Below are 11,531 nucleotides of genomic sequence, written 5' to 3' on the forward strand. Positions count from 1 at the left end.
GGAAATGTATTTTCCTGAATCGAACTCGATCCACATGAGACTATAATGGGTGAGGGTTGAGGAATCTGCTGGTTCAAGTACCATTTTCTAGAACCGAGCCACATATTGTGAACTGTAGGAGCCCGCCCTAGGTAGAGCTATGTTAAACCCTAGCGATTACCCAGTTAGGTGTTTGATTATTTTCTGTTTGCTTTGATTTTTTTTATTTTTCGATACTAACTTGTTGTGTTTTGTTGTGGTTATGTTTGCATGTCATTTCATATTAAAGAGGTGTCGATTTTTGTTCAGTTGCTAAATTTAAAACCTGGTTATAGAGAGTGAATTCCTTGATAAAGTAGAGGATAATGTGGCTGTCCGTATGTGGTCAGAGAATATGCAACTTAAGAAAGGGGATAGCTTGGCTGAGGGGTGTACATCGGAATTGGGAAACTTCACTCGTATCAATGTGACCCAAAATGAACTCCAGAAGTTGAGGGATATATGGGCCAGTTGGGATGAAAAGGCTAGGCAGTTGTTCTATCAAAATTATAGCGACTTACCCTACCTGCTTGACCTCAAGGTGGACAAGTACTTGTTTCGGGCTATGGCTCAGTTCTGGAACCTGGCATATAGTTGTTTCACCTTTGGGAAGGTGGACTTGGTGCCTACTGTGGAGGAGTATACAGCTTTTCTTCGTTGTCCAAAGGTTCAAGTCGACAAAGTTTATTCCAAGGCTGCTAGTGCCCCAACTTTTGTAAAAAAGTTAATGAGTATCACCGGGATGAGTGAACAGTGGGTTACAGTCTGAATTCAGTAAAAGGGTGATGGTAAGTGCATTTCTTGGGTGAGTTTGAGGGACCTGATCTTGGCACATCCAGATACAAAGAGGAAAGTTGATGTTTTCGCCTTGAGTATCTATGATTTGGTGATTTTCCCTAAAGCTTTAAGGCATATGGATGAAGCAGTTGTCGATGTCTTTGATCGACTTGACAAAGGGATCACACCGATGCTTGCAATTCTAGCTGAGACATTCAGATATTTGAGTGTATGTCGGAGGGCAAGTGAAGGAAGATTTATAGGGTGTGCGCAATTGTTGCTAGCTTGGTTCCACAGCCATTTTTGGAAGGTGGATAAGGTTTCTTATTGGGTTTTCTCTGAGAGTTACTCCCCGTTAAAGGAAATAATAGCCATGTCCAGGAGAGATGACATATCAGAAGAAAATTGGATCGTGCTCCTCCGAAATCTTCAGGAAGAGGACGTTGAGTGGAGAGCTTCTTGGTTTGTTCCTGATGAGATTCTTTATCAGTGTGGGAGTTTTGACTGGGTACCCCTGCTAGGAATTTGGGGAGCTGTTGGATATGCTCTTTTACTTGTTTTAAGATAATACAGGTCAAGGCAATTTATACCGATGACACATGGACTAGCCCAGAGTGAGTTCTCGTATAGGGAGAACAATTACAAAAAGAAGGTTCAAGAGATTTCTGATGCTTGGAAACAGATACGCCAGATGAAGAGATTGACTGTAGAATCAATGACGACTCCTGAATACAAGGGATGGTTGAGTAAAAGAGTTAATGATAATATCTCTGAGCTGAGTTTGGAGGGTGTTCATACGATAGAAGAATACTTGCAAGTAATCCCCACCGAGCTTGAAATCGTAAAACGGGACTTTGAAGAGGGAAATACGGAGTTAGGGAAAAAGATAGAACAGTTGGAGGAAGAAAAGATGCATTTGAGGTTGGATGTCGATGTTCAGAAACTTGAGGCTGAAAAGTTGAGGAAAGGGAAAAGAAGCATTGATGAAGACTTGGACAGTTTGAAAACTGATTACAATAAGCTACGTATGTCAATTAGAAATGCCGGATTGGGGAAGACGTCAGAACAGTGGCGACAGGAAATTCAAGAGGAAAAGCCTAGAGCAGATCAGTGGGAGAAGAGGTTCCATGATGCTCGAGCACGTGAAAATGTTTTAAAAAAGAGCTTGGTTGAAAGCCAAGATGAGAAGAAGATGTTGGTAGCTCAGGTAGTGGATTTAAAAAGGGCATTGCATCAGTATCGTGGACGTAACTCCAACATTGAATTAAGGGCCAGCTTGAACAGGATCGAGGATTTGAAAGGAAAAGTGGAAGAACTTGAGACTATGCTACAGAACTGTGAACTCCGAATTGAATTCCTTGAGTCGAACAATGAGCAGTGGAAGGAACAGCTCCGTCGATCGCAAGACCAAGTCAGGGATAGAGATCATATCATGGGTGAAGCTATAGCTCAGATACGAGAAGTGGCCGATCATTTACAAACCTTAGCAGTTTAAGCTGATGTGCTAAGTGTGAAGTATGAGTTAGAGTCAGATCGGGGTCGTGAGCTGGCTTGCATTCTTAAGAAAGTTAAAACTTTGGGCATTAGGGCAAAGTCGTATATATGATCTGTTTTATGCAAAGGATTTTGCTTTCCAATAAAGTTTTTTAAATGGAATTGAATCAGAATCGACGTCTCTTTAGTTGTACATTCATCTCATACATTTGCATTTCATTGCATCATGTGTATTAAATTTTATAAAAAGAACCTTAATTAATTGAAAATTGTATTATAGTTACCCTGGAACACCAATATTACACATGGAAAAAGACCAAAGCTATGGATCAAAGGTTGGAAAAATTGGAGCAAATGGAGAAAGAAATGCAGGAAGAGATGCAAGCGCAAATGCAAGAGCAATTAGCTAGGATCCAGCAAGATATGAAAGATAAAATGCTAGAATCTCAGAGGAGTATGATGAGCAAATTGACTCAGCTACTAGTTGGAAGGTCGGAAAAGGGGAAGAGTCCCATGATCAATGCTGAGGATGATAGCGGGGTTCTTACTTACCCTTTGGGTTTCACCCCAACAAATACTCTAGTGCCTCCGCAAAGGGTGTCTATCAGTATCAAACCCGAAATCAGACTGATACTTCGGCACCGAAAAATATCCCGATAGGCTTGTGTTCTAACCTTAAAGACAATCGGGCAAATCCTACGGTCCCTGACTTCGATAAAGTAGCAGAAATAGGAAAGGTAAGAATGAAACTTCCAAAGCAATTGAAAGACCGATATAAATGGTTGGAGGAGAAATTCAAAGCGTTAGAAAGCGCTGATTATCATTGTGGAATAGATGCTAAGGAGTTGAGCCTGGTCTCGGATTTGGTACTCCCTCCGAAGTTCAAAATACCGGAGTTTGAGAAATATAATGGAACCAGTTGCCCAGGGGCTCACATCATGATGTTTTGTCGAAGGATGACTGGTCATGTCAATAATGATCAGTTATTGATCCATTGTTTCCAGGACAGTTTGGTTGGGGCTGCGGCCAAGTGGTACAATCAGTTGAGTTGTACCCAAGTTAAATCATGGAAAGACTTAGCACAGGCCTTTATAAAACAATATAGCCATGTGACTGATATAGCACCTGATAGGATCACGTTACAGAACATGGAGAAGAAGTCAAATGAAAGTTTCAGGCAATAATCTTAGAGATAGAGAGAGATTGCTACACAAGTCCAACCCCCACTGTTGGAAAAGGAAACAACCATGCTTTTCATTAATACCCTGAAACCACATTTTTTTAATCACATGCTGGGAAACACAACTAAGAGTTTTGCGGACATAGTTATGCCCGGTGAAATGATAGAGAATGCAATAAGGTGCGGAAAGATAGAGGCAGGGGAAAGCACCAGGAGGTCGGCCCCGAAAAAGAAAGAAAATGAAGTCAGTAATGCAAACATGGGTTATGCAAAGCCAATCATGGTAAATCAACCGAAAGTGGTAGCCACGGGCCAGCAAGCTTCGCCAAGGCAGGAACCCCATACAAAGTAGAACACGAAGAAGCCCCAGTTTACTTTCATTCCAGTAACGTATCGGGAGCTGTACAAAAGTTTGTTTGATGCACACATCGTATCTCTTTTCTACTTAAAACCACTGCAACCCCTATACCCCAAGTGGTATGATGCAAGTGCTCAATGTGAATATCATGCTGGAATCGCTAGTCACTCGATAGAGAACTGCACCTCTTTTAAGAGGGTAGTCGAAAGGCTCATCAACATGGGTGTTGTGAAATTCGATGATGCTCTTGGTGTAGGAAATCTGTTATCCAATCATACTGATAAAAGGGTAAACGCAATAGTCGAGAATATGGGGAGGAGGTTTTGAAGAAAATAGTAGAGAAATGTCTAATCATGCAAGACTTTGAGAGCAAATCCCGAGAAGCAGGGAACTATTGTGAGTTCCATGGAGAGGAGGACCATGAGATAGAAAAATGTAATGAATTTAGGGCCCTGGTACAGGCTCTAATGGACAACAAAAAGCTGGAGTTCTTTGAGTTTACTAAGAAGGAAGACGTATGCACTTCGGAGGAGGGGTTGATAGAGAAGGTTTCTGAGGTCAATCACCTAATGGTGATCATTTCGCGACCGAAAATTAATGAAGTTAGAGCAAAAATTACACCGAGAGTTGTAATCCAGAGACCCGCGGCTTTTCCGTATAAGGATAACAAAAGGGTGCCTTGGAATTACAATTGTAATGTGACATATCCAAGGGAGGAGAGTCTGGTCAGCACGCCAAGTACAAAGGTCGAGCCTGGAAAAAAAAAGTCCGTGATGATTGAACAAGGGAAAGAGAGGACAAAACCACTAGTTAATGAACCAGTAATTGAAGATGAAGTTAAAGAATTTTTGAAGTTCCTAAAATACAGTAAGTATAGTGTTGTGGAACAGTTGCACAAGCAGCTGGCATGCACATCGGTACTAGCTCTGCTCCAAAACTCGGAGGTTCACTGAAATGCGTTGATGAAGGTGTTGAACGAGACCTATGTTACTGAAGATATTTCAGTGAACAAGCTAGACCACCTTGTCAGTAACATAAGTGCCGATAACTTCATCTCCTTCAGTGACGATGAAATACCACCAGGGGGCATGGGATCCACCAAGGCTTTGCACATCACCACTCGCTGCAAAGGGTATACACTGCTGCGGGTATTAATTGATAATGGGTCAGCGCTGAATGTTTTGCCCTTGTCCACATTAAATAGGTTACCAATAGACAGCTCTCATATGAAGACATGCCAGAACACAGTAAGGGCATTTGATGGCACTGAGAAGAAAGTGATGGGAAGGATTGAGGTACCTCTGCTGATCGGACCAAACACATACGAGGTAGATTTCCTTGTGATGGATATTACGCCTTCTTATAATTGCTTGTTGGGGAGGCCTTTGATTCACTCGGCAGGGGTAGTATCGTCATTGTTGCACCAAAATTTAAAGTTGGTGACGGAGGGCCGCTTGAAAACGATAAATGCTGAGGAAGACATTATTGCATCCGTTACTAGTAGTGCACCGTATATAGAAAATGATAATGAAGCAATTGAGTGTTCCTTTCAGTCATTAGAGTTTGTAAATGCAACTTTCATCATTGAAGGGGGCAGGGTCTCAATGCCAAGAATATCTGAGGCTACGAGGATGAGCTTGCAATTCACAGTGGGAAAGGGATCATTGCCTGGAAGAGGACTTGGAAAGTATCTTCATGGACGAGTTGAGGTGCCAGTTTTGGCTGATAAACAAGATCGCTTTAGCTTAGGGTATAGGCCAGATGCAAATTAGAAAAGAAAGGTGATGAAAAGGAGGCAAGAGAGACGAAGAGTCTGATTGAGTGAGACAGAGGTCAAGTGGGAATCAATGACTTTTCCCCATATTTCTAATACATTTGTGTCAGGAGGAATTATCTATTCTGAGCCGAAGACAACAGGAGAAGGAATGGTCGAAGATTTGATGGGAAGTCTGAACATCAACGTCATATCTGAAGAGAAGGTGATGGAAAGAGACTTGGCAAGCATTCACCTTTATGAGCCTAGAAGGGTTCTGAACAACTAGACTGCGGAGAAAATTCCTGTAGTTTTTAGTGCAAATACAGAGTAATGTTCAAAACACACTTGTTATTTTAAAGCCTAGAAGTGATAAGAATCTTTTGAGAAATAGGCTCGTGTTCAAAACATCTTTATTTCAATACAATTACACTTTTATGTCATATTCTGAGTAAAATTTCTTTTATCTTAAGCCAATATTCTTTTGCATTTCATATTTAATCATGCTATACAAATACACTATTCTTAGATTCTTTTATTTTTTCTTGGCTATCCTTTCATGCTAACAATAGGTCTCTAGATATTAATGACATGATTGACGCTGTTATGGGCTCAGAGTTCCCTTTTGAGCGAGACATGTGTTTAGAAGGATCTCAGGATTTTGAAGATGATGAAGACTGTAGCTTACCTTCAGATTAGTTAAGGATGGTAGAATAAAAAGAGAAACAGATTCTACCCCATAAAGAGACAATCGAAAGTGTGACCTTAGAAGAGGGGAAAGAGGTGAACATTGGAACTTGTATAACTGAGGAAACAAGACGGGACCTCATTGATTTACTACAAGAGTTCAAAGATATCTTCGCGTGGTCATATCAAGACATGCCTGGGCTAAGTGGTGATATTATGGTGCATCGCATCCCCTAAAAGAAGAGTGCAAGCCTATTCAGCAGAGGCTTCGGAGGATAAGACCCGATGTTGTAGTAAAAATAAGAGAATAGGTCAGGAAGTAATTTGATACCGGGTTCTTGCAAGTGGTGAATTACTCAGAATAGGTAGCCAATGTCGTCCCTATCCCTAATAAGGATGGAAAAGTGTGGATGTGCATGGATTACAGAGGCTTAAATAAGGCTAGCCCAAAGGACAACTTCCCACTACCTCACATCAACACTTTGGTGGATAACACGGCAGGTTACTCACTGTTCTCCTTCATAGATGGTTTCTCTGGGTACAATCAGATAATGATACATCCTGAAGACATGGAAAAAAACCACATTCATAACCTTATGGGGGACTTTTTGCTATAGGGTGATGCCATTCAGGTTGAAGAATGTTGGAGCAATATATCAAAGAGTCATGGTAACCTTGTCTCACGACATGATGCACAAGGAAATTGAGGTCTATGTCGATGATATGATCGCAAAATCCTGAACAGAAAAGGAAAATATACAGGTTTTGAGGAAATTGTTCCTTAGGTTGAGGAAGTTTCAACTAAAGCTCAATCCAACGAAATGTACTTTTGGAGCCAAGTCAGGGAAGCTACTTGGTTTTATAGTCAGCAAAAAGGGAATTGAGGTCGACCCCGGCAAAGTTAAGGCTATACAAAAATTACCTCCACCGCGCACTCAGAAGGAAGTTCGAGGTTTCCTTGGAAGACTAAATTATATCGCCCAAATTCATTTCACAGCTGACTGAGAAATGTGACCCCATATTTCGTCTTCTCAAGAAACACAACCCAGGTGTGTGGGATGATAAGTGCCAGAAAACCTTTGACAAGGTTAAACAGTATTTGTCTAATCTCCCGGTGCTAATGCCACCTAGTCTTGGTAGGCCATTGATACTGTATTTGATAGTGTTTGACAATTCAATGTGATGTGTGCTCGGTCAACATGATGAGACAGAAAAGAAAGAAAGGGCTATATATTACCTCAGTAAGAAATTCACTGAGTGTGAAATGAGATACTTGTCAATTGAGAAATTATGTTGTGCCTTGGTTTGGACTACTCGGAGATTGAGGCAGTACATGTTATACCATACGACTTGGTTAATCTCAAAATTGGACCCTTTAAAGTATATGATGGAGTCAGCTGCTTTGAGTGGAAGGATGGCCCGATGACAAATTCTGCTTTCCGAATTCGACATAGTTTATATGAGTCAAAAGGCTGTGAAAAAGAGTGCAATAGCAGATTTTCTAGCCAGCAGAGCTTTGGAAGATTATGAGCCTTTGAACTTTGATTTCCCAAATAAAGATCTAATGTATGTCGCAACTACTGAAGATGACACCTTAGAAGATCATCCGTGGAAACTGAATTTTGACGGAGCATCAAATACCATTGGTAATGAAATTGGGGCAGTCTTGATATCCCCAGGTGGAGATCATTATCCGTTCACTTGCAAATTGGATTTTGATTGCACAAATAATATGGCAAAGTACGAAGTATGTATCATGGGAATCCGTGCAGCCATCGAACGTAAAATTAGGGTGTTAGAGTTGTATGGGGATTCTGCACTGGTGATCTATCAGCTCAAAGGTGAGTGGGAAACAAGAGACCCAAAGTTGATTAACTATAAAGAGATAATTCGGGATCTAATTAAGGTGTTTGATGATATCACTTTCGATTATCTCCCGCGAGATGAAAACCAGATGGCAAATGCCTTAGCTACGTTAGCTTATATGATCAGAGTAAATGGACGAGAGAATATGAAGCTGATCCAGATGAGTATTTATGAGGCTCCAGCTCATTGTTGCAATATAGATGACAAAGAGGAAAGAGATGATTATCCTTGGTATCATAATATTTTACGATATGTGAAGAATCGTGAATACCCTGACCAGGCAACTGAAAATGATAAGAGGACATTGAGAAGGCTAACCAGTGACTCTGTCTTAGATGGGGAAATCCTGTATAAAAGGAGGAAATGTAACACCCCGTACCCGAGTCCGTCGCCGGAGTCGGACACGAGGGGTTTGCAGACTTAAATCACTTCTTTGCACAATCCATTTTAAATTTTCCAGGCAAGCTGGTTAACTGCGTCACTGTCACCTTAAAAATCATATCTTGAGTTTCAAAACTCTAAAATCAGCTTCGTGATTTTTCCCTGAAACTAGACTCATATAAACATCTACAAATTTTTTTCTAGAATTTTTGGTCTGGCCAATTAGTACAGTTTATTAGTCAAATTCTCCCCTGTTACAGGGATCGACTACACTGACCTTCATGCATTACGATTTGGATATCTCCCTTCACAGAGCTTCAATACTGATACCGTTTATTTCTATAGAAACTAGACTCATAGAGGAATCTATACATATATGGCATGACTCCTAATTATCTCTGGTTAATTTATAATGAATTTCCAAAGTCGGAACAGGGAATCCAGAAACCGTTCTGGCCCTGTCTCACGAGAACCTGAATATCTCTTAACATACTGTCCATATGATCGTTTCGTTACTTTTCTATGAAAATAGATTCATCAAGGTTCGTTTACATAATTTATTAACTATTTAATTCCATTCCTACTATTTTTAGTGATTTTCCAAATCTACATCACTGCTGCTGTCAGCATCTGCCTTTAAGGTAGACTTTACCTATTTCATAGTTTCCATGATTCAACTAGCCCTTTTAGCATAAATAGCACAAATTATGATAGTGATTAACCATTCCCATGGCCAATCCTTGTTAAGCATATCCACACCTCTCAATAACCATATCCATACCAAATGATTATAACATTATGCTCAAACATATATAAGCCATTTTCGCATGGCTATCCAAAATTATACAAATCCAAAGGGTCCATGACCCACAACAAAAAGGGTAGTCCTATACATGCCATACCCAGAGTTCAATTAAAAGAGTACCAAAAGGGCTTTGATAGTGTGGATGACTTCGACTTCGATGATCCCGAATCCGATATCTAACGAACAAAATCTATAAAACAGAGAGCCAAAGCAACGGGGTAAGCATTTTAAAGCTTAGTAAGTTTCAAGTAATGAAATCGGCTTTGACTAAAGTATTACATTCACATAGCTAAATGAATCACTTTATTAATACACATTCTCATAAACATACTTACTTCACACTTCATCAACATATACACACAAGGTATTAACCTATCTAAAAGCCGAAAGTTCGTTAGTCGATTGAACGAATACTATTTAAAACGAATCGACTTTTCCGATGCACACGCAAACATACCTTATCGTTTGGGTTTTTCGAGCGTATTAATTGAATTTATTGCAGCACAACACGCTCACCTTCGAACCCAAGTTTCTTCAGAATTTAGCCGGATATAACCACAAGCACAATTGCCTTCGGGTCTTAACCCGGGTATAGCAACTCGCACAAATGCCTTCGGGTCTTAGCCCGGAAAAAATCACTAGCACAATTGCCTTCGGGTCTTAACCCGGGTATAGCAACTTGCACAAATGCCTTCGGGTCTTAGCCCGGATATATCAACTCGCACAAATGCCTTCGGGTCTTAGCCCGGATAAAATCACTAGCATAAATGCCTTCGGGACTTAGCCCGGATATCATTCAAATGTTCATGCACACATATATCAATAATCATGACACATCCATATTTCATTTTCGTTACTAAGGCTCAAACACAAAACATTTATTAAACCTTTCCAATTTCGGCTCAATAGCCACACACAAAGAGCATGATTTCAATTGGCTGTATAACATAGTCTCTATGCACATTCGGCTATCCGTCATAGTATGACTAATCATTTCAATATAATTCAAGTAGGGTCATTACTCGAAGACTTACCTCGGATGTTGTCGAACGGTTTCGACGGCTATTCGACCACTTTTTCCTTCCCTTTATCGAATTTAGTTCCCCTTTGCTCTTGAGCTTAATTCAAACAAATTTAACTCATTAAAGTCTCATTTTGCTAGCTTATGGCCGAATATGACAAGGAGTTTTATAGGTCATATGGCCACCTTTTAGCTCAAATACACAATGGTCATACGCATTTTTAATCACATCAAGCAATTTAATACAATTTATTCGAACATCAAAAGAGAAGCTCAAGGTACTTAGCCCATATATACATTAGACATTAGAGTCACATATGTACGAAATTACGAATCGAATTCAACATACTAGCTAATATTTCCCTTAGCCGAATTTTCTAAGTCAAGATAAAGCCATCAATATGCTTACCTATGGTCGAACATACACATCAACTTATGTACTCATTCATGTGGCCGAACATACATGTCTATGTTGAGGCCGATTGCAACACTCAATACATTCTACAAGTATGGTCACTTGTATTGACTAAACACCATTTTGTTTCAAGTTCAAAACTTGGCCCATACACATATATTCACTAGTAAAGCATCCTCTCCCTTTCCATCAATTCAACACATGCATTACTCATTAATATACAAAAATTATATTCGGCCTTAGCACACAACTTGCTAGCCGATTCTTCTCCATCTAGCAACTAATGCACATATGTGCTCATTTGTTAGACTCTACTTCATCTAACAACAACCATATTTTCCCTTCTACTTCCTACCATGGCCAAATGCATCACAACACCATACCATTTCAATTTTTGGTCATGGTTAAACAAAGAACTTAATGTCTCACTCAAAACTACTAAAAAGAAGATTCAAGAATCATCAATCCACCATCACATGCACCATTACAAAGCTTCACTTTTAGCATGCAAATGATATCAACACCAATCCACCTTGGCCGAATATCATCTCCATGACATAGTAAAGATTTGAACCATGGGCTATTTAGAACTCAAGCTAACTACTAAAACATGCATGCATCTCATGGAACATCATCAAACATACCTTAGTCTATCAAACCACCATAGCCGATTTCCTCAAAGCTCTTTTTCCTTCTTTTTCTTTCTCCTATTCGGCCAAGAACAACATGAGAGCTTTTCTCTTCTTTTTTTTTTGGTCATGCATGAGAATGATGAA

General features: G+C 40.0%; 1 protein-coding gene across 1 annotated transcript; it reads left to right on the forward strand.

Annotated features, from left to right (window-relative positions):
• The first annotated feature begins 373 nt into the window (after window positions 1-373).
• Window positions 374-1,363, forward strand: LOC107947852 (uncharacterized). Its single transcript, XM_016882362.1, has 2 exons — window positions 374-764; window positions 858-1,363. Exons 1-2 carry the CDS (start codon window positions 374-376, stop codon window positions 1,361-1,363), a joined length of 897 nt encoding a protein of 298 aa, XP_016737851.1.
• The last annotated feature ends 10,168 nt before the right edge of the window (window positions 1,364-11,531 follow it).

Source organism: Gossypium hirsutum, chromosome A04, assembly GCF_007990345.1.
Source record: "Gossypium hirsutum isolate 1008001.06 chromosome A04, Gossypium_hirsutum_v2.1, whole genome shotgun sequence".
Lineage (NCBI taxonomy): Eukaryota > Viridiplantae > Streptophyta > Magnoliopsida > Malvales > Malvaceae > Gossypium > Gossypium hirsutum.